Raw genomic sequence first — 24,713 nt, forward strand, 5'->3', positions numbered from 1 at the left:
ACCATCCAGTGAGGTTTTATTTCTGTTACTGGATTTCTCAGCTCTAAAATTTCTATTTAGTTCTCTTTATAGCTTCTTTTTGCTAGGAGTTCTTATCTTTCTATTCATTTCAAGAGAATTCACACTTGTTAGGACATTTTAATAGCTCCTTTAAGTTTTTGTCCCATAACTCCAACATCTGTGTCATCTAGGAGATGGCATCTGCTGACAGTCTTCCCATGCCAAGTTAAGATTCTTCTGGGTTCTTTGTATGCCAAGTAATTTGGGACATGGGACATTTTCAGTATTATGATACCAGACTCTGGGATCTTGTTTAAATCCTATGGAGAAATTTTGATATTCTTGTTTTAGCAGGCTATCAACCTAGTTGTGTCCAGGCCATTGATTTTGACCAGCATTCAGTGGACTGTGGTTCCAATGTCATTTCAGTTTTCAAAGCTTTTGCAGTGTTACTCAGATCTGGTCCATATGTGCACCAGGTAATTACTGTTCAGTCTGGGACTTGAGCCACTGCATGTCGTATGTGTAGTTCATTCAATTCCCTAGGTCTATATATGCTAGGGAAGCCCATTTTTATTATTTATTTGCTAAAAATTTATAAATGGGTGCTGAATTTTATCAAATACTTTTCCTGCATTTCTGAGTTGATTATATATTGTTTGTATGGATTCTCACTTATCATGGTTTATTTCCTTGTATGTTTGATGATTTTTCACTCTGAATTCATATTTGGTTGATCCTAATTTGGTATAATGCAGAAAGCTTACTTTGGGGGAAGCTTCCTTTCAGATGTTCTAGCCTCCTGCAGAAATCCCAGCTTAATACAAAACTCTCAGGTTCAGAGTCCTTTCCTGCAGTAGACCTAAAGCAATGTGTGCACTTTGGTTTTCAGGCTTGCTTCTGCTTCTCACTCTGGTTTCAGCTCATGTATTTGTATTGTTAAAAAGAAAACCACAGGCCCAAAATGGCATCACTTAGGCCAAATCCCCAACCCAGAGCTTAATACCTAATCTGTAAACCTCCTCCAGAAATGTAGTCTTTACTAGTCAGTCAGAGCTTTTCAGATCAGTACCAGTGAGGGCCACACAGGCCCTCTCCTCCCAGAGGAGGACGAGGTCATCTGCATCAAAAGAACCACTGCTCTTCCCACTAAGAGAAAGATACCCTGCTGGAACAATCCTGTTCTTTTGCTACAACTTTCTTGCCCCACCCTCCTTCCTTTAAAAACCTTCTGTTTTGGGGGTGCCTGGGTGGCTCAGTTGGTTGAGTGTCCGACTTCAGCTCGGGTCATGATCTCACAGCTTGTGAGTTCGAGCCCCGCGTCGGGCTCTGTGCTGACAGCTCGGAGCCTGGAGCCTGGAGCCTGCTTCGGATTCTGTGCCTCCCTCTCTCTGCCCCTAACCCACTCGCATTCTGTCTCTGTCTCTTTCAAAAATCAATAAACATTAAAAAAACAAAAACTTCCGTTCTGTATAGCTCCTTGGCTCCCCTCTACTTGCTAGATAGGATCTGCCCAATTCAGGAATTATTTAATAAAGCCACTTAGACCTTCAAATTTACGTGGCTGAATTCTGTTTAACAGATATGGTGGCTTCAGGATCAGAAACGAACTTCGGCAGTATCTGGGGACAATGAAAAACACAGGCATGAGCCCTGCAAACCCTTCAGAGTTCACCATCTTTCTCCCTGTTTCCAAGGGCCATTGGTAAGTCCCTCTCAGTTTTAGCTCTGCTCTTTTTGCATTCAAGCTGCAGATCTGACTTTCCAATAAAGTATTAATGGGTCAGGCTAGAATAATAGGAGGTTCTAAGGAAGCACCAGCCCTCAGCCCTTGGTTCAGCCCACATTTCCACTTTGGAATCCTTTCCTAGTTCCAGTCTCCAGTCCCCATTTACTGGAGTATGTTGGTTTAGTCTTATTCATTTCCAGTCCACAGTCTCCCTGAATGGAGTCTGCTGGTTTAGCTCACACTGGGAACTGCTGGTAGTGCACAAAGACTTCTCTTAACCACTCTGCAGTGACATGTTTTGGTTACTGGTGGTGTGCTGAGGGGCACATGTTTGTCTTGTTTTATGTAAATGTAATTGCTAGTGGGGATTTCAGAAACTAAAAAGCCACAAAAATTGGTGGGTCCAGGTCAAATCACTTAAGAGCTGTTACAGCACTTACCACCTAACTCAAAGACTCTCAACGTAGTAGAAGCTAGTCAAGGAACAGGTTAGATTGACACTAGGTCACCCACTGATCTCCAGAAAACTTCCGTGCAGTGAAGCACACTGTAAAACAACCCATAAATTCCAACCCCAAAGCAAGTCCCTCTTAGGGATTAGTTTGGCTCTGAGAAACCCAAAGGCCTAGTTAAAACAAGAGATCCTTTAGATCTAGAGTTAGTGTGCCACCTTCTGGCAAACCTGCTTATTTTATGTTTAAGAACTATAGTCCCGGAAGTTAGATACCTAGCAATTTTTTTTTTTTACCAAAACAACATGGAATTACGATGGCTGTTATGAGGAATGCTGAATTAGACAAGATCATTCATTTAAGAGGTACACTTGAAAGCAACGGCTGATTACCTGTTTTAATTGGCAAGAAGAGGCCTCCAAAAGATTTCAAAATCCCAAAATAGTTTTCATTAAAAGACTCATGGCAAACAGCTAATGAAAAACAGAAAAATTATCTAAAACAAGACTACACAGAAGACTGATGTAATTCCTGCCACTCTCTTCTGTCCTTTGAGTACTCATCCTAGTGAGCTTCTGTCTGAACTGCCTTTCCACTCTGAAAAGACAATGACCTTTTGAAAGAAGACCACTTGGGGCTACTGGTGATCCTCTTCAGGTATCTCTCATTCCTTACTCTAAGGCTGAACCGAGGGCTGTAGTTAAAGAATTTCTTAAACTAGGGAGGACCCTCAAGAGTTTTTATAAATAGATGGATCTCCTGGGCCGAGTTGAGAGAAGGGAAATGAAAATTCATGTTGTCCCTTCCCTTCCAAATCCAAACCCAGTGGATAATGATCCTTTCTCTCCTGGAAATAACTATTTTCTTTTTGCTTCTTGTTACCTCCTAAGAACATGGCTTGGCTTTCTGCCTGCCTGGGACAGGAGGCCGTCTCTTCTTTCTTTGGCTGTGTTTGGGAGTAACTCCAGATCTTCTTCTTCTGTTTTTAAAGTAGGCTTCATGCCCAGTGAGGAGCCCAACGCAGGCCTGAATTCACAACCCTGAGATCGAGACCTGAGCTGAGATAGAGTCAGATGCTTAACCAACTGAGGCACCTAGGCACCCCACCTCTAGATATTAAGATAGTACCTTTCATTCCCTCTTTGAGGAGGCATCTTGGGTCCATAAGGTTGCCAGAAATATTTACTGTTTGTCCTGCTGAAACCTAACAAGATATTTGAAAGGACTTAATAACTCTAAAATCAGAAATCTGACCAAATTGCATGCTGATATTGAGAGCCTGATAGTTTTTCTTTAAAAAAAAAAAAAAGATTTTTTAAATGTTTATTTTTTGACAGAGCATGAGTGGGAGAGGGGCAGAGTGAGAGGGAGACACAGAATCCAAAGCAGGCTCCAGGCTCTGAGCTGTCAGCACGGAGCCCGGCGCGGGGCTGTGAGGTCACGACCTGAGCCGAAGTTGGACGCTCAACTGCTCAACCGACTGAGCCACCCAGGCGCCCCGTAAACCTGATAGTTTTTCTTAAAAGCCTTCTCCCCTAAGCTAAATGTACCCAGAGAGAAAGAAAACATTCTCCTAGGGGGATGGGTGTCAGTACTTTGGTATCCTTTTGTCAACAACCCAATTCTTTGAGGAATTAAAAAGAGCTGTCCTTGTTTTAAGAATCTAGTATTTATAGGACAAGAGGTATGGTTCTAAGAACAATTCAAAGATCACCAATGTCCAAACCTCCCCTATTTATCTCAAAAGGCTTATAATTGGGGTGCCTGGGTGGCTCAGGCAGCTCTTGATTTCGGCTCCAATCATGGCCTCATGTTTCAGATCAAACCCCGCGTAGGATTCTGCACTGACAGCGCAGAGCCTGCTTGAGATTCTCTCTCAAAATAAATAAACATAAAAGAAATGTAAAATGTTCAGGGCACCTGACTGGCTCAGTCGGTAAAGCATCCAAGTTTTGATCTTGGTGTTGTGAGTTCAAGCCCTATGTGGGGTACAGAGATTACTTAAAAAAAAAAAAAAAAAAAAAAAAAAAGTATAAATGTTCAATGTTCTATCTGGTCTTCTCTAGGAACTCTTATCTAGTCCATTTCTTTAAAATGCAAATTTAGGGGTGCCTGAGTGGCTCAGTTGGTTGGGCGTCCAACTCTTGGTTTTGGCTCAGGTCATGATCTCATGATTTGTGGGTCTGAGCCCCTGCACTGGGCTCAGTGCTGCTGGTGCGGAGCCTGCTTGGGATTCTCTCTCTCTCAAAATAAATTTAGAAAAAAATAAAATAAAATGCAAATTCAATGGAGGTAATTTTTATCAAGGAAAAAACAAAAGGGGGGAAGGCAGTTTAGAACCTGACTTGCCAAGGGGCGCCTGGCTGGCTCAGTCGGAAGAGCATGTTATTCTTGATCTCACGGTCGTGAGTGGAGCCTCATGTGGTATAGAGGGTACTTAAAAAAATAAATAGAAACTTAAAAAAAAGAATTTGCCTTGCCAAGGTCAAATCCAAATCTGAAGTGTCTTCTCCACAAATATTCGAAAAAGCTTTAGCCATTCAAACAGATAACCTTAACTTATTCCATCTACCAAAAAACAAAAAGAAGAACCCAAACTCAGATCCAACTTTTATAACTAGTTATTTTTTGCACCCATTTCATGGTAATAATTTTAAAACCGAAGCTATAAGGTCTCTACAGTCTGTATGTTCACATGTGTCTATACAGAGGTGTTGTAGTTATTTGATATTGTTTAAATTAATTTGTAAAAGAGCTCTATTTAGTTGGTTTAAAGGCAAGCATTTGTAAGGACTGGGCATTCTGAAACTCTCAGAAAGAAACTAACAAAATTTTTTTCAAATTCATATATCTGAAAAAATATTTGACATGAAATCTAGTTTAAGATTGATGGTTTAATTAAAACAGACATGGCTTGGGGCGCCTGGGTGGCGCAGTCGGTTAAGCGTCCGACTTCAGCCAGGTCACGATCTCGCGGCCCGTGAGTTCGAGCCCCGCGTCAGGCTCTGGGCTGATGGCTCGGAGCCTGGAGCCTGTTTCCGATTCTGTGTCTCCCTCTCTCTCTGCCCCTCCCCCGTTCATGCTCTGTCTCTCTCTGTCCCAAAAATAAATAAAAAACGTTGAAAAAAAAAAATTTAAAAAAAAACAAAAAAAAACAAAAAAAAAACAGACATGGCTTTAGAGTTATCGACATTAAATAGAAAACTTTTATTCTACATAAGTTCATGTTATCTCTTACTCTGTCAACAAAAAAATAATAGCTTAGGATAATGGCTGACTTTGTTAAATGTTGAATGAAGTATTTGTACATAATCTACACATAATTATTAGAGACAAATATATGTATGCAAGATAAAAGTTTACCAATGAACTTTTCAGTGATATTATGTCTACTTAAACCATTTTCCCCAATTTGGGGGTGGCAGAATCTAAAACCTTAGTTTTACTGAGATAGATTAAATGATTTAACTAACACTAAACTCATCAAATGCCAAAATCATTTCCAAATAAGATAAAATACTGCAACATTAATAACATTTATCACGGAGAATCTAAAAGATATTTAGATATGTTAATGCTATATTGGACAATTTTAAAGGACGTGTTTTTGGAAATTTTGATTTGCAAATTTTAAGAACGCTTTAATTTTCGGTAGAAATTAAGGTTTCTAAGGGTTAAGAAGTCTAATTGCTATATGTAATTAAAGCTAGTAAGAATAAAACATCTCCATGTGCCAGGAAAGATGTGTTAAAAAAGGGCATGAGAAATATATATATTTTTTTGTTCTAAAATGAGGATGGTTGTCTAAAGAGGAAAAACATAGGACAAATCAGAATGTAGAAAAAACTGTTGTAGTAGGTTTGTGGCAGAGGAATCTCTGAAAAGCAACTATATCATGTGTGATCCAGCTGGTTAAGATTAAAATAATTTTATTTTAAAAAATGAGTTTAAAAAATTTTTTAATGTTTTTATTTATTTGAGAGAGACAGAGACACAGAACCTGGAGCAGCCTCCAGGCTCTGAGCTGTCAGCACAGAGCCCGATGCGGGGCTCAAACTCACAGACTGAGATCATGACCTGCGCTGAAGTCGGACGCTTAACCGACTGAGCCACCCAGGCGCCCCTAAAAATGAGTTTTAAAATCAAAAGTAAGCTGGTGTAAAATTAGAATTTGTTGTTTTAATAGAGGCAAAAACCAAAGTTCTCTTGGACTTTGGTCTGATTTTGGTAATATTGTGAAAACTCCTTTAAGTTTCAGAATGATCTGTGATCCTGTTTAGGCAAGTGCCTTAGAACCTATATTGGATATTTTTGATGAATGCCCCAAAATTTAGTTCTATTTTTTTAAGGTTTTATTTTTAAGGAATCTCTATATCCAACATGGGGCTCAAAATTATGACCCTGGGATCGAGTCACATGCTCTACCTATGGAGCCAGCCACACCCAAAATTAAGTTCTAAAGTCTTTTTGATTTGGAATATCTCAAAGGATTTGTTACGCTTATTTGATATTTGACAATGCTTCCCATGTAGTTTATTACATAAGTAGTTCTAAGCCTTCTTTATATTGTATTTTTAAGACTGTGGCCATGTGAGGGTAAGTTGATTTTGCTTCTGCAAAAATGGCCCCTAAATGCCAGACTTCTGCTGTCACGATGTCCTTACAACATGGCAAAAGCCTGCTCCAAGACGGGCCTCTAGGTTTTTACTCACTTTCTGGCAAATCTCATTTTTTGGTTTTAACATTTCTTCACCCACCCTGGTATAAGAGGACACCAATTATAAACATTGGTGTGGAGACTTCTAGAAGATTGCAAAAAGAACTTACCATCAATGTCTAACCTGTCAAATCCATAATCCTGGAAATACTTTTTGTTCCCAGAGGCCTCAAACCTCCTCCCTCTGAACACCCGCAGCTGGACTTCATTCATTTGCCACCTCGTATGGGCTATTAATATTTTCTTGTTAGTGTATGTATGTTTTCTGGATAGACTGAAGTTTGCCAGTGTGAGGGCATTAGTATTGCAGCAGGGGAAAACAAACAAACAAAACCCTTAGAAAATGTGTTTCCCATATTTGGGCTGTACTTTCCACTGAGGCACGCACTTCACTGGGCAAATCATTCAAGCCTTGATAAAGGCCTTACAAATATCTCGGAATTATCATTGCCCCATCACCCTTAATCATCAGGCAAGGTGGAGAGAACTAATGAAGTTCTCAACATCTCTCAGCTTGCTGAATTCGGCAAGGTGTTGGCCTAAAGTGCTGCCACTGGCTCTGCTCACTATTTGCAATACATTCCATAGGAGACAGTCACAGGCAGACCACTCACTGTCTACCGGTATACAACTTTCTGCTGATTCCTTGTTGTCTGTCTCATGCTAGTATAACCAGTTACTAGAAGTCTTTAATGTCTTATTCTAAAGCCTATCACCAACAGGTTAAAGAAGCTTTCCCAGACGGTATCAAAGGATCCTGTTGGTCACAGTCTGGAGCCTGGTGACTGGTATTTTGGAAAGGTCATAAAAAAAACCCAGAAACAAACACCCAGCTCTCAAGTCCTGTTAGAAAGTACCTTACCAAGTGCTCCTGACCACTGACACTACTGCAAAACTAAAAGGTATTAAGCCCTGGGTAAACACCACACAGCTAAAGAAGGCTCCATCTGGTCTTGTACAGACGCTGGAGATCTCTAAATCAAATTGACAAGAGAGAGAAGTAGCTTACAACAAGGTAGACTGTTTCTATCCAAGACGATGGATCATACTTTTACTGCATTATCTGCTAGGATCCTTAGATCCTCTAGCCAAAGTGGTCCTTGATAACAGACAGACTGTCTTGATTCATCTGTTAGCTGAGAAGGAGTTGTCTGTGCTGTGGCCAACACCACCTACTGTTGTACCAGGATTAATTAACACTTTTGAAAAGTTAAAATTACAAAAGATCACAGAACAAGACATTTGGCTTTAAAAAGTTGACTCCTTCCACGAGGTTCTTTCTTTCACTTACTTGATTTTGACTGGCTTAGGCCTTGGAGACCAAGGCTCTAGAGTGCACTTCAAATATTGAGAATTATTCTTATAGGAATCATAATAATCTGTGTGCGTTGTATTCTCTCAAAAGCTTTAAATGCATGTTCATAGCCACTAACCACCAAACAAATGATCTAAGACTGAAACACGAAGAGAATATGAACCTGAAGCTGTGACCTGTGAATATCACAGATATTAAGCACGTGTACATACACGTCTGAGATCACACAAAAGGAACAACAAAAACTGCGAGAACTTTTGAATGGTAACTGAGAGTGGCACTAATGCCTTAAAATTTGATCACATCTCTAAGCTGAACGTCTGATTAAAAGGAAGGAACTGTTAAAGAGAAAACCACAGCCCTAAATGGCATCACTTAGGTTGAGTCCCCAAACTGGGGGAGTTAGTACTTAATTGCAGTTTCAACCTTCCCCCAAAAATGTAGTCTTAACTAGTCAGAAAGTTTCAGATCAGCACCAATGAGGTAATTTGTCACATGGGCTTTCTCCATCCCACCAAAGGAAGATAAGAATCTGCAATGATAAGACCTCCTGGCACTTAGGCCTAAGGGGAAGATAACCTTGCCTGGAAAAATTCTTTTACCAATAACTTTTTTGCCCCTCCTTCTTTCCTATATACAAATCTTCCATTTTGTACAACTTCTCAGAGGGGATGGTGCCCTTTAATAGTCAATTAGACCTTCAAATTTACTCAAATTTTGTTTAACAGTATATATATGGTTTTTATGATTACTGGGGGAATATGATATTTCTATTATTTCCTATAAATGCACAATACATTAACAAGTACTTTGTCCAGGAACTTTTGTGCTGGTAGAGCCCCCTTGTTCGGAACTTAAACTTTAAAAAAAAAATTTTTTTTTTAAACATTTATTCATTTTTGAGAGAGTGCGAGTGAGGGAGGGGCAGAGAGAGAGGGAGACACAGAATCCGAAGCAGGCTCCAGGCTCTCACGAACCGGGAGATTATGACCTGAGCAGAAGTCGGATGCTTAACTGAGCCACCCAGGCACCCTGGAAATTAAACTTTTATTTGCATTCTTTTGGTGACTGCCTCCAATAATCTAAGGTCGTCTAATCAATAACAATATAAGTAATCAATACAGGGATCTAATAAGCCATTCTTTATCTCACATATTTCTGTCTGCTATAATTCTTTGCATTTTGTTTTTAAACTACACAAATTAATCATTACTGTTCTAAAAATCAAAGGTTCTAAAAAGTAAAAAATCAATGAATGTCTTAGTTCACCATTCTTTCTTATATTCACAATTCCTTCCATTTGGACTCATTTTTCTTCTTCCTGAGGTGTAACCTTTAGTAAACTCTTAAATCAGTTTGAAATGAATTTTATTTCACCATTATTTTGGAATGATTGTTCCATCGGGTATAAAATTCCAGAGCAATAGTTACTTTCTCTTGTTAAAGATTTTATAGTCTATTGTCTTCTAATATTACCTTCAAAAACCTATTAGCCTAATGGTCATTCTTTTCAAGGTGATTTACCTTTTTTCATTAGAAGATTTTAAGATCTTACTGTTATCTTTGGTGTTTTCCAGTTATTTATTTAATAAGTTAATCTACAAGTTATTAATTTATTTAATAATTAATCTAGGGGCACCTGGGTGACTCACTTGGCTGAGCATCTGACTTCTGATTTCAGCTCAGGTCATGATCTCAGGTCATGATCTCACAGTCTGTGGGTTAAAGGTCTGCGTTGGGCTCTGCGCTGACAGCATGAAGCCTGCTTGGGATCCTCTCTCTGTTCTCTTCCCTGCTAAACTCTTTCCTTTCCTTTATCCTTTCCTGTCTCCCTTTCCTCCTACCTTCTAGTTTTGTTCAACAAGTAATTATTGAGCATCTACTCTTGTATGATTCCTTTACAGTGCAAAAACTTATTTAAGAGCACAGCCCATGGGCGCCTGGGTGGCTCAGTTAGGTGTGCGACTTCAGCCCACATCATGATCTTGCGGTTTGTGAGTTCAAGCCCTGCACTGGGCTCTATGTTGACGGTGCAGAGCCTGAAGCCAGCTTCAGATTCTGTGTCTCTCTCTCTCTCTCTCCCCCCCTCCCCTGCTCATGCTCTCTCTCAAAAATAATAAGCATTAAAAAATTTTTAAAAACACCACAACCTAGGGGCGTCTGGGTGGCTCAGTCAGTTGAGCATCTGACTTCAGCTCAGGTCATGATCTTGGGGTTTGTGAGTTCGAGCCCCGCGTCAGGCTCTGTGCTGACAGCTCAGAGCCTGAAACCTGCTTCGGATTCTGTGTCTCCTTCTCTCTCTGCCCCTCTCCCACTTGTGCTCTGTTTCTGTCTCTCAAAAATAAATAAATGTAAAAAGAAAAATTAAAAAAAACCCAGCACAGTCTATGTATTATTATTATTTTTTTAGTTATCTCTACAGGCAACATGGGGCTTAAACTCACAACCCTAAGATCAAGAGTTGCATTTTATTTTGACTGAGCTAACTAGGTACCCCTGGCCCATGTATTATTAACTGGAATTCCAACAGGATGAGATAAATACTGTAACAAGGGTCAGTAAAAAGAATGCCACAGAAGAAAGACATAACTTGGTCTTGGGAGTTGGAATAAAGGTAATCAGAAGACTTCTAGGAGGAAATAAGGCTTAAAGTATGTGCAGGAATTATGCAGAATGCAGAAAAATGTGTTTCAGCAAAGGGACAAGATGAAGGCCCAGAGTTAGGAAGCTAAGAAAGGGAACACAAAGCAGTTCAATTCCTAAAATCTATAGTCATGTTGCTTTTAAAGTTAACTATCTAAAAGTAAATATGGAAATCTAGTACTTTGCCAGAAGGTAAGATTAAATTCCTCTTCAGCACAGCAATTTAGGCCCTTCATAGTCTGGCTCAAATCTCTCTCTCTTAACATTTCCCATCCTATACGGCCACATGCTCCCTCTTTATATAGTTTGCTTTGCACAGCACCATTCCAACTTATTGGTTATAGAACACACACAGGATCCAAAATGCCGAGTACTCACCTGTAAGATGGGCGCCGTGCTAGGATCCCGTGGGCTTTCTGTGAAGAGCCTATACTGTCTGATGAGTCCTGAGACTCCTCACTTTCTGATAAAGATGACACCTGAAAAACAGAACTGGTTTTATGGTGATAAACAATGCAGGTGGAAAACAATTTAATCTTACTTTCAGAAAATACAATCTGTCTCCTGCCAACCAAATTCATTTGTCATTAAATCTAAGGTCTAAAATAAAGGAGCAAATGAAAAAACAAAATTTATTTCAAGAGCCCAAACTAATTAAAGGAATGTACAATACAGCATGCTCAGAACAAAGAAGAAAGTCTATCCCTAAATAAAGCAATACTATTTAACTAGAGTTATAAAGGCCAGTCTCTGATTTCCACCCTATTTCTATACTGATAAAAAATTGATGCTCAGTTTTTTAAATCATTAATCTGATTTGGACTCCAGACATGCTCATTTTGAAGTGCTACTAGATATCCAACTATTATCAAATTATTAGATAATAACATTGCAGAGACTGCTAAATATACAAGCCTTTGAGTCAGGCACGAGGTCTTGGGCTAGACATATAAACTTGGGAGTCACAGCTCTCTAGGTAGTCCATAAAGCCCTAAGACTGGATGGGCTCAATACACAGAGAAGATGACCAAGAAGAAAACCCAGGAACATTCTAACATTAACAGGTTGGGAAGAAGGGGACGAACCAGCAAAAAAGACCAAGAATAAGCCACCACTGAGGCAGGAAAAATACCAGGTAAGTGACGTGTCCTAGACAGCTAGCAAAAGCAGTGTATCAAAGAGAATGATCAACTATGTTAAGTACTGCTAACAGATGAAATAAAACAAGGACTGAGAACATACCATTATGTATATAGCAAGATGGAGTTCACTGGCAAGGGTAGGTATAAGCACATGCAACTTAGAAAACTGTACTAATTAGGCTTCATCTCACTTCACAAATACCTGTAAAGCACTGAGTGCACAGCATATAGCAAGGACATATTAAATGGTAACTGTTAATAATAAGTCCTCTAAAATTATGTCAACAAGATAATAACCACATGCAAGTTTTAAACTATACCAGTATCTTTTTTTTTTTTATGTCATTCATTTTTGAGATACAGAGACAGGGCGTGAGTGGGGGAGGGGGGGAGAGAGAGAGGGAGACACAGAATCCGAAGCAGGCTCCAGGCTCTGAGCTGTCAGCACAGAGCCCGACGCAAGGCTAGAACCTACGCACCGTGAATCATAACCTGAGCCAAAGTCGGATTAACCAACTGAACCACCCAGGTGCCCCTACAGTATAATTAATAAAACAAGTTATTTTCAATTTTTAAAATGTATTAAATTTCCCAATATTTGTCCAAAGTTGCACTATGGATAGATTTTTTACTTCATCTTTATTTTAATGTTTATTATTTACTTTTGAGAGTCAGACAGAGCCTGAGTGGGGGAGGGTTAGAGAGACAAGGAAATACTTCATCTTTATTTTAAAAAATAAAATAACCCAATCAGGTTTCTAGAAAGGACCTAACAAATCAGTGCTTTACATTACTATCTACAGAAAGCCTTCCCCTAATCAGATGTAGATCTTAAATTTCTATAAATCTGTTTTACATTCTATAATCTTCCTCAAAAACAAGTTCTAATGTACAGCTATTTACATTTTATATTAAAATCTGTATCTTTTGGCAGAAAAGAATGATCACAACCCAAAGTAATTAAGAGATATGTCCCTTCCATATTTCCTCAAGCATCATGGATTTCCATTTCTAACCTAAACCCTTAACTATTTTCACTGTCCCTAAATTTACTCCAAAGTGTCCCACTGAACTCAAGAAATAATTTCTGGAACTAAGAGTTTACTTATATAATTAAGATCAAGTATTTCTATTTAACGACTAGCAACTAAGAGTAAAAACTCACAAATCCATGCAGTTGTCACCTTTCAAATAGAAAAATCACATAAACATGCAGCTCTAGAGCTGACAGCACCACCAGATACTAAATAGTCAGGAGGAAGAAATGAGGGATGACCAGAGGCATTCGGAGACTCACAAGGGCCAGAAGATAAAATGGGGAGAAAGAGTAGAAGGAAAAAGAACCCAGGATCACCTTTTCCTTCCTGCTCCTGTCAGCTGGTAATATGAAGGTACACAGATATAAATAAGAACTTGCCTCTACTATGAGAACGCTCTTATTTGACTTCCACAAAGCATAAAGTAGGTACTTTTTTTTTTTTTTACTTTGTTGACACTAACACCATCACCCTTGCTTCAGAATTCTCTTTCTCATGAAAGATACCACTGGGACAAAAAGATTCTGTCTCTTAAAGTCCTTCATTTCCAAGCAATAAATTCCCCCCAAATTGCTTTCCTTTTTCACTGGGTAGTCCATACATGAAATTAGAAATTCACAAACTTTTCTATTTGCCTCATTTGTTCCATAGCCTAATTTCTAAGACAACTTTACTATCTTGGTTTATAATATTGTAACTATAGCAACTTCAATTGTGTCCAAAGACTTAGTGTATAAAAGTCCCTTCTCTCAACCACTAAGTCTTTGAATTTCTGTACCGTTTGCACGTGTGGTGGGTGAATTACAGAAGACTGAGCTGTCTGGATGACCCCCTGAACCTGTACTTGCTCTCCAGGAAGAGGTATAATTGTCACTGGCGCAGATCCTCTTAATGCCATCTAAGAACAAATAAAAATTCAATTAACATATTATACCTATGCATATAAGATAACTGAGTTCTTAACACTGGAAAACATAGTTCAGAGCTTATTATATTTAACCACATCTAGTAACATTACGTATCTTCTATGGGCCAGAGACTGTACTAGGGGGTTGACATTACAAACTATAACAAACACAATAAGAACTGTAATAGAAGAGGAAAAGCAGAAAGTACCGTTGGAGCAAAGAAAGGGTGCTACGTCATCTGGGTCTTGAAGGATAAACGATTCACTGAAGTTGTATATGGCGGGGGGGGGGGGGGGGGGGAGGGGGATTGGGAGGTATCTGGGGCAGAGAACTGATTGTGCAAAAATGTGGAGGCTGTTTAGAACATGTTATTCTGGGGCGACTGGGTGACTCCACTGGTTAAGCATCCAACTTCGGCTCAGGTCACTATCCCACGGTTTGTGAGTTTGAGCCCTGGGTCGGGCTCTGTGCTGACAGTTCAGAGCCTGGAACCTACTTCAGATTCTGTGTCTCCCTCTTTCTCTGCCCCTCGCTCCCTTGCTTGTGCTCTGTCTCTCAAAAATAAATATTAAAAAAAAAATTTAGGTGGGTGCCAGGCTGGCTCACTCGGTTAAGCATCTGACTTCAGCTCAGGTCATGATCTCACAGTCCAGGAGCTCAAGCCCTGCACTGGGCTTTGTGCTGAGAGCTCAGAGCCTAGATTCTGCTTCAGATTCTGTGTCTCCCTCTCTTCTCTCTGTCCCTCCCCCGCTTGTGCTTTGTCTCTCTCTCTCTCTCTCAAAGTAATAAAGAAACATTTAAAAAAATCGTAACGTTATTCTGAAAAGATCTGGCTGAAAACCAATCCAGAGATCAAGAGTCAAAAAGTCAGAGAAATATCAACTTTGTGTGGTGTTTTTAAAGAAAAATAAAAAAAAAAAAAAGAAAGAAAGAAAAATCAAATATTTAAAAATAAATAATTCAATTATGAGATTATAATTTATTTCTATGGAAATCCGATGGGGTGTCATGGAAATACCACAATAAAATGCTAAGCCAAGAAAGGCCCACCCATCAACCTTCAAGGCTCAGCTCAGGTTCTCTCTCTTCCAAGAAGCTTTCTAATATTTTCAGTTAATAGTGATCTCTCACCTTCCTGTGGACTACTCTGGTCCATACCATTCATCTTAGAGTTAAATAACAAAATCCAAGGCTGCTTCTCAGGTCTTATAAATCAACTTCCTGACTGCTCCCTTCTTTTTTTGTTTGCATAAAGCCCCCAAAACAATGCCTTATTCCCTTTCATTGAAGGTTCTTTTCCCCTTCCCAAGATGGGATTAAATTCCAGCCTCATCATCCCCCAAAATGCGCAGGTCATGAAATTTTGTATATAAAATTTTATCCGGGTACTGAGAGCTGCAAACTGCCACACAAACGATTTCTATCAACCTCTCTCATCACACACTAAAAGACATAAACCAAATTCTAGAACTGCTTTTATCAGCTTACGGCCATGTCCCTAGGATGACTCCAGCCCCCTTAAAATGCCTGCCCGAGAAAGCTCAATGCTGCCAAAAAATGTACTGTTTGTTCCAGTTAAAACCTAAGGCCCCTGACCGCACTTTGCTTACAGTGTTTACTTTAGGAAACTTAGAGTTGTAAATCCTTTCTCTGATTCTTGAGATATAAATCTTCCATAACCCAGAAATGTCTCCTCTCAAGACCTGGGAGCCATCCCTTTGAAATGTAATCATCAGCAAGATTAGAGCCCTTGTCTCCCAGTCTCTGTGGGAGAGTAGGAGGGTAACTTTGATAAGCATCAATTAGCAAACACAGACGTCCTAATCACACCGACCAACCTCCCATCCTCCCATCCTAACATCTTCGGTACTTGTCCTTTCGCACACCCTGGCATTTAAAAAGTACCTTTTGTTTCAGCAGATTTGAGCTCAATTTTTGTGGCACTCTCTCTTCTCTACTGCCTTCATCTGAATGAAGTATGTCTTGCTACCTTGAACATATGTCTGGCTCTTTCTCTTTGACAGCACCCCATTAGGGGGACACAAAAATTAAAGAGTTAAAATAGGATTCACAAATCTTAAAGAGTCCAGCTCTAGAGTTACCATTACACTCAGAGAAAATAAATGAAGGTCGTCTTACGTTTCAGATGCCAACTGAAGCCAACCATTCAACTAATGGGGAAAGCTTGTGGTGCAATTAATTTACATTTCTACAAGATAAAAGCAATCATTCATTCAGGGTTTCTGGCAATCCTTGTGATTTTGTGCAGATTGTGGGTCTGGCAGGTGGAAAAAAGGCACCAGATTTTGTTTCAGGTATTAGTAATCCCTCACCCTTGTTATCACAGTTCTAACCTCACAAAATACTCATTATTCAGCGTCCCAAAAACCAGTGTTTTCCTACTCCCACTCTCAAACTTCATAATCTAAATCCCGAGATCACTCTGAAAAGAGAAAAAGAAGGAGCTGGTCCCCTAATTTTAACATGAGGTTGAAACACAGATGGGGCGCCTGGGTGGCTCAGTCAGTAAGTGTCTGACTCCGGCTCAGGTCACGATTTTGCGGTCTGTGAGTTCAAGCCCCGCATCGGGCTCTGTGCTGACAGCTTAAAGCCTGGAGCCTGTTTCATATTCTGTCTCCCTCTCTTTGACCCTCCCCCGTTCATGCTCTGTCTCTCTCTGTCTCAAAAATAAATAAACGTTAAAGTTTTTTAACTCTGAAAGGCACACAGGCTTTAGAGACAGATAGCCTTGGGCTGATTTTCAGCTAAAGGCACTCACTAACTCTGCAAATTACTTTACCTTTCAGGACCTTAGCTTCCTCCTTTGAAAATGGAATATTATCTTTTTCACAGTTATAATGAAGATTAAACGAGTAATAAGGTAAAAACAAAGGGTGGAGAGAAACAGTGAAGAGAAAGAGCCTACATATATTGTCTCTTATTTGGATCCTGGCTCAATAAACTGTTGCCAAATATATATGTGCGGATTGTGAGAAAGATGGCAGAGTGGAAGGATCCTGAGCTCATGTCACTCCACAGACACATGAAGATAACAGCTCCACCTGCGCAACTAACTCTGAACACGACCTAAAGACTGGCAGAATAGACCTTCCGCAGTTAAATCATAGAGAGGAGGCCACCTTGAAAAGGATTAAGAGGAGCAGAGAGGGGGTTGAGAACCAACCCCACTGGGGAGACTAATCACAAATGGGAGAGACCCCACAAGCACTGAGAAGCAAGAGGATCACACCCCAGACCAGGTACCCCATGTGCTGGGGACCACGATGGGAAGAGAAGCCTCTCTAACATCTGGCTTTGAAAACCAGCGGGGCTTAACTTTGGGAGCTTTAAAAATCAGTGTGATTTAACTTGAGGTACTTTAAAAATCTGGGCTTAACTCCAGGAGAGCTGGAGGGAGATAGGAAACTGTAAAGAGCCAGCATAATAAATAACCCTGCCTGAGACACAGCATAGAAGCAGCAGTTTGAAAAATGCCTAGGGTACACGTGAAGGAGATAGACCTACTTACTAAAGGGGCAAGGCTCTTCCAGAGATTTCTCCAAGAACAAAAGTGAAGGCGAATGACGTGAGCTGGACACTTGCAGGAACCAGTGCTAACTTTACTAGCACCATGTGCCCCACCCCTGTGTTCTCCAGCAAACAGGCCCCATCCACCCACATGCCTCAGGGGGCATCCCTCAGAAGTAGCTCCCACCCCACCACACCTTGCAAGCAGCCCCAGCAGAGACTGATGCTACTCCAAAGTGACTCCTGTCAGGAGAGAGGGGAAGACGGCTACACATGCAAGTGTGCACGCCATTTGGGCTGCAAGCCTTTTAGCTGGCCACAGAGGGAGAAAAATCCTGCCCATCAGTGTGCCCCCAACTGCGACAGACTGATGGCAGACATCTACCCTGAATGTTGACCCACCCACCAACCAAAACCCCTCAAGTGGCTGAGCACAGAGAAAGCCCTTTGGTGGGCCCGCAGCTGTGGCAGAGACTAACTGCAGCCAGCTAGCAGGACTGCTGGCCATGCGCACCTCCTGCCTGTGGAGGCATCAGACCCCTCAACGCTGCAGGGACCAAACCCTGCCCGGTGAGCCCACAACAGGAAAGATGGGTCACTGCAACCAACTGGGTTGAAGGCAAACAGGACTCAGCCACAACAAAAGGGTGCACACAGCCCACATACATAGGAGACACCCTTGGAGCACCTGGTTCTAGAGACAAGGGAACATTTTACTACAGGGCACCACAGGATCTCTTCCACACAAGGCCACTACTTTTAAGACCAGGAGACAGAGCAGACCTCTCTAATACGTACAAATAATAAACACTGAGAGTTAGACAAATGAGGAGACAAAGGAATATGTCCCAAAGGACAAAATCAGAGCAAAAGAGCTAAAAGAAACAGGAATAAACAATATGCCTGATAAAGAATTTGAAGTAATAATCATAAAGACACTCACTGGACTTCACAAAAGAGTTATTTTATTTCATCAGAATAAAGAGAAAGGAATCCCAGCCTAACACTAAAGAAAGCCATCTAACCACAAGGGAAGAGATCAAGAGAAGAAAGTAAAAGAGAAGGACTACAAAAACAACTGGAAAACAAGTAACAAAATACCAATAAATACATACCCATCAATAATTAATTTAAATGTAAATGAACTTAATGCTCCAAACCAAAGACACAGTGTGACTGAATGGATTTTAAAAAAGACCCACCTGGGGCACCTGGGTGGCTCAGTGGGTTAAGTATCCGGTTAAGCATCAGACTTTGGCTCAGGTCATGATTTCACAGTTCGTAAGTTCAAGCCCCATGTTGGGCTCTGTGCTGACAGCTTGGAGCCTAGAGCCTGCTTTGGAATCTGTGTCTCCCTCTCTCTGCCCATCCCCCACTCACGCTCTCTCAAAAATAAACATTAAAAAAAATTCAAAATAGGAAGAAAAAAAAGACCCACCTATTTGGTGCCTACAAGACACTCATTTCAGACCAAAAGACACATGTAGATGGAAAGTGAAGGGCTAGAAAAACATGTACCATGCAAAAGGAAGTGAAAAGAAAAAGGCCAGGATAGCAATACTTACATCACACAAAATAGACTTTAGAACAAAGACTGTAGCAAGAGACAAAGGACACTACATAATGATAAAGGGAAAAAAACCCAACAAGAGGATATAACAACTGTAAATATCTATACTCTCAACATAAAAGCAACTAAATACATAAAGCAATTATTAACAGACATAAAGAGAGAAAAAGGACAGTAATATAATTAGTAAGGGACTTCAACACCCCCCTTAAATCAATGGATAGATCATCCAGACAGAACAGAAAATCAACAGGGACACTGGCTTTGAATGACACATTAGACCAGATGGACCCAACAGATATATATATACACAACATTCCATCCAAAACAAGCAGAATACACATTTTTTTTAGTGCACATGCAACATTCTCCAGGACACATCACATTTTAGGACAAAATGAAACTCAATAAATTCGAGAAGACTGAAATCATATCAAGCATCTTTTCAAACACAACTGTATGAAGCTAGAAACCAATTACAAGAAAAAAATATAAAATGAACACAAATTATGTGAAAGCTAAATAACATGCTACCAAACAATTAATAGGTCGACCAAGAAATCAAAGAAGAAAAAAAAAAATACACAGAGACAAATGAAAATGAAAACACAACAGTCCAAATTCTCTGAGATGCAGCAAAAGTAGTTCTAAGAGGGAAGTACATAGCAAAACAGGCCTACCTCAAGAAAAACAAAAAATCTCAAATAAACAACCTAAACTTACACCAGAAAACTAGAAAAAGAACAGAGCCCAAAGCTAGAAGGAAGGAAATACAAAGATTATATCAGAAATAAATGAAATAGAGACTTGAAAAAAAAAAAATAGGAAAGATCAATGAAACCAGGAACTGATTCTTTGAAAAGATAAAACAAAATTGATAAACCTTTAGCCAGATTCATCAGGAGAAAAAAATACAGGACTCAAAATCAGAGATGAAGTAAGAGAAATAACGGACACCACAGAGATTATAAGAGAATTATTAGAAGAGATTATAAGGATTATAAGAGGATGTTATGAAAATGTATGTGCCAACAAATCAACCTAGAAAGTGGATAAATTCCTAGAAACATATAATCTTCTAAAATAAAGAGTAACAAATAGAAAATTTGAACAGACTGATTACTAATGATACTGAGTCAGTAATAAAAAAAACTCCCAACAAACAAAAGTCAAGGACCAACTGGCTTCACAGGTGAATTCTACCCAACATTTAAAGAGTTAACAACTATTCTCCTCAAACTATTCCAAAAAAATAGAAGAGGAAAAGAAGTTTCCAAATTCACTCTATGAGGCCAGCATTATCCTGATACCAAAACCAGACAAACTCTACAAAAAAAGAAAACTACAAGCCAATATCTCTGATGAACATAGATGCAAAAGCCCTCAACAAAACAAAACATTGGCAAACTGAATTCAACGATACATTAAAAGCAATCATTTACCAAAATCAAGCAGGATTCATTCCAGGGATGCAAGGGTGTTCATGATTTGCAAATCAATCAGCATGATATATCACATAATAAGAGAAAGGATAAAAGCCATATTATCATCTCAACAGATGCAAAGAGTATTTGACAAAATACAATAACCATTCATGCTAAAAATTCTTGACAAAGATTTAGAGAGAACATACCTCAACATAATAAAGGCCATATATGACAAACCTACAGCTAACATCATATTCAATACTGAAAAACAGAGCTTTTCCTCTAAAGACTGGGAACAAGACAAAGATGTCCACTCTCACAACTTTTATTCAATATAGTACTGGGAGTCCTACCCACAGCAATCAGACAAGAAAAATAAAAGGCATTCAAATTGATAAAGAAGAAGTAAAAACAGCACTATTTGCAGATGACATGATACTACATATAGAAAACCCTAAAGACTCCACCAAAAACTATTAGAACTGATAAAATTCAGTAAAGCTGTAGGATGGAAAATTAATATACAGAAATCTGCTGCATTTCTATACAATAATGATGAAACAGCAGAAAAAGAAAACAATTCCATTTACAATTCTATCAAAAATAATAAAATATTGGGGCACCTGGCTGGCTCAGTCAGTACAGCATGTGACACTTGATCTCAGGGTTGTGGGTGTGAGCCCCATGATGAATGGAGAGATTACTTGAAAACGAAAAATCTTTACAACAACAATGGGGCTCCTAGGGTGGCTAAGTCAGTTGAGCGTCCGACTCTTGATTTCAGCTCAGGTCATGATACCAGGGTCATGGGATCGAGCTCCACATCAGGCTCCTTGCTGAGTGTGGAGCCTGCTTGAGATTCTTTCTCTCTCTTTCTGCTCCTCTCCCCTACTCTCTCTCTAAAATTAAAAAACAACTCTGTACCCATTAAACAATAATTTCCTATCCCCCTCCTCCTAACTCTTTGGCAAGCCCTTGGCAACCACCATTAAAACCACCACCACCACCACCACCTAGGGATAAACTTAACCAAGGAGGTGAAAAACTTGTACTCTGAAAACTATAAAACACTGATAAAAAGAAATTGAAATGACACAAACAAATGGAAAAATATGACATGTTTATTGACTGGAAGAATATTGTTAAAATGTTCATACTACCCAAAGCAATTTATAAATTCAATGCAATCCCTATCAAAATACCCACAGCATTTTTCACAGAACTAGAATAAACAATCCTAAAATCTGTATGGAACCACAAAAGACTCCAAACACCCAAAGAGATCCTGAGAAAGAATAACAAAGCTGAAGGATCCCAGATTTCAAAATATATTACAAAGCTATTGTAATCATATATCAACAGAACAAAGAGTCCAAAAATAAACCCACACTTATATGGTCAATTAACCTACTACAAAGGAAGACTATATAACGGAGAAAAGATAGCCTCTTCAACAAATAGTGCTGAGAAAACTGTATGGCTACGTGCAACAAATTGAAACTGGACCACTTTCTTTTACCTAAACTCACAATGAATTAAGTACCTAAATGTGACCTGAAACTAACTCTAACTATAAAACTCTGGCAATAACATTGGCTTTAGCAACATTTTTCTAGATATGTCTCTGCAGGTAAGGGAAACAAAAGCAAAAATAAACTATTGGAAACATACCAAAATTAAAAACTTTTGTACAGCAAAGGAAATCATTAACACTAATTGATTAGTGGGTTGAAAAGGCAACCCACTGAAATGGAGAAGATACTTGAAAATGATACCTGATAAGGGATTAATATCCAAAATAAATAAAGAAGCTCTACAATTCAAAACCAAAACCACAAATAACCGGAGTAAAAAAAACTGCACATCTGAATAAACATTTTTTTCAAAGACATACAGGTGTCCAACAGACACATTAAAAAATTGTCAATATCACTAATAATCAGAGAAATGCAAATCAAAACCACAATGAGATATCATTTGATGCCTGTCAGATGTAGAATCAAGAAGACAAGAAATCACAAGTGCTGGTGAGGATGTGAAGAAAAACGAACGTCATGCACTGCTGGCGGGAACATAAATTGGTACAGGTACTATGGGAAACAGTATGGAAGTTCCTTAAAAAATTAAAAGTACAATACTGTATGATCCAGTAATTCCACTACTGGGTATTTACCCAAAGAAAACAAAGACACTAATTCAAAAAGATATATGTGTCTCTATGTTTTTGCAGCATTATTTACAATAGTGAAGGTATGGAAGCAAACCCAAGTGTCCACAGACAGATAAAATGGAAAGAGAAGATGTGATATATACACACAATGGAATGGTACTCAGCCATAAAAAAGAATGAGACCTTGACATGTGTGACAGCATGGATGGACCCAGAGGATATTATGCTAAATGTAGTAAGTCAAACAGAAAAAGACAGAGATCGTATGATTTCACCTTTATGTAGAATAGAAAAAACAAACAGACTCTAAAATACAGAGAACTGATGGTTGCCAGAGGGGAGGTTGGAGGAGGATGGATTGAAATAGATAAAGGGGATTAAGAGGTAAAAACTTTCAGTTATAAAATAAATAAGTCAAGGGGATGTAAAGTAATCATAGGTAATATAGTCATTAATATTGTAATAACATTGTTCGGTGACAAATGGTGACTACACTTATCATGATAAGCAGTGAGTAATGTATAGTACTACTGAATCAGGAGCACTTGTGGGATCGAGCCTTGTGTCAGCCTCCTTGATGAGCATGCAGCCTGCTTGGGATTCTTGCTCTCTCTCCCTCTGCCCCTCTCCCTGGCTGGTGTACTCTTTTGTTTTCTCTAAAATAAAAATTAAAAAAAAAAAAAAAGAACTACTGAATCAATATGTTGTACATCTGAAACTAATATGACATTGTATGTTAATTTTACTTCAATTAAAAAAATATTTTTTGGAGAAAGCAAGAGAGTGCACGAATGGGTGAGAGGGGCGGGGGCGGGGGGGGGGGGGGAGCAGAGAGAGAGAGAGAGAGAGAGAGACCAGAAAGAGAGAGAGGGGGGAGAATCCCAGATGCAGGGCTCAATCCTATGACCCTGGGATCATGACCTGAGTAGAAATCAAGAGTTGGGACACTCAACCAACTGAGCTACCTAGGCACCCTTAAATTTTTTTAAATATGTGTGTGCACATACAATAAATAACAATCAGGTAATAACAATCAGGAAAATCTTAAACACTGAATAGATATTTGGCAATATTAAGTAATAATTATTTTAGGTGTGATGATAGTATTGTGGTTTTGGTTTTTTAAAGGAGTCCTCATAATTCAGAGAAATGTATTGAACTACTGAAGGCTAAAATGATGATATTTAGGATCTGTTTCAATATAATCCATTTGGTTGGTGGGGTAAGTAGGGGGAGGACAAGAAGCCCTGAGTTAATAAATGCTCAAAGTGGGTCATAAGAGCCATGAGAGTTCAACCTAATAATGTCTTATTCTGGGGGCACCTGGGTGGTTCAGTAGGTTAAGTCTCCGACTCAGCTCAGGTCATGATCTCATAGTTCGTGAGTTTGAGCCCCGCACTGGGCTCGCTGTTGTCAGCACAGAGCCTGTGCTGATAGCTCAGAGCCTGGAGCCTGCTTCAGACTCTGACTCCCTTTCTCTATGCCCCTCCCCTGCTTGTGTTCTGTCTTTTAATATACATACATACATATATACATAAATATCTTATTCTGAATATGTTTTAAATTGTCCATAGTAAGTTTTTTGAAAAGTACCCAGCACGATAGTGACCACAACAGTGGTTGGTCCTATCTAGCTGCAGAGCCCAGTGCTCTTTTACAAGACACCCTTTGCCTCCTGATGCCAAGCAAAGAGTTTATAACCTCTCACTCTATGTTCTCAGTTGGCTTCCAACATATCAAGTATATTTGTTTTGCTTTTTCATTGCAAGGAAAAAGAAGAAACAAGACTGTTTTGACATTTGAAATAATGATTTGTTAATTACTACAGCATCAACGATGGCATATCCTTAAGTCCAGGGTATCTGCTCAGTTCTTAATGGACTGGAGCCATTAATTCAAAATACAAATGAAAAATAAAATGAACCAGACAATTACATCTAAGTTTGTTATTTAATGTAAAGAGAATTTAACCATAACTTTGTGGTTTTAAATTTTTTTCTGTAATTAAGTGTATGCTGTACTTGCTCCAAAATGTCACTCTTCCTAAGTCTCAGATTCAAATGATCTTTGGAAAG

The 24,713-nt window shown here is 39.3% G+C and overlaps 1 protein-coding gene across 12 annotated transcripts in view; it reads right to left on the bottom strand.

The window, feature by feature from the left end:
- ATF1 (activating transcription factor 1) overlaps positions 1-24,713 on the bottom strand; it is a 118,155-nt gene that overhangs the window by 56,834 nt on the left and 36,608 nt on the right. For 8 of the 12 annotated variants that reach the window (XR_002072446.2, XM_053895809.1, XM_053895805.1 and 5 more), the window contains exons 3-4: positions 13,814-13,933; positions 11,235-11,335 (exon numbers count right to left, since the gene is read on the bottom strand). Coding sequence is in view for 10 of the 12 variants with exons in the window: in XM_053895809.1 (XP_053751784.1) it covers positions 11,235-11,335; positions 13,814-13,933 (221 nt within the window). In the remaining 2 variants the exon portion in view is untranslated. Of the gene's footprint in view, positions 1-11,234; positions 11,349-13,813; positions 13,934-24,713 lie in introns of all 12 variants that reach the window. The other 4 variants (XM_053895808.1, XM_053895812.1, XM_019419350.2 and 1 more) reach the window with 2 other exon arrangements.

This window comes from Panthera pardus, unplaced genomic scaffold (genome assembly GCF_024362965.1).
Source record: "Panthera pardus isolate Hobbes unplaced genomic scaffold, ASM2436296v1 HiC_scaffold_6, whole genome shotgun sequence".
Taxonomy (NCBI): Eukaryota; Metazoa; Chordata; class Mammalia; order Carnivora; family Felidae; genus Panthera; species Panthera pardus.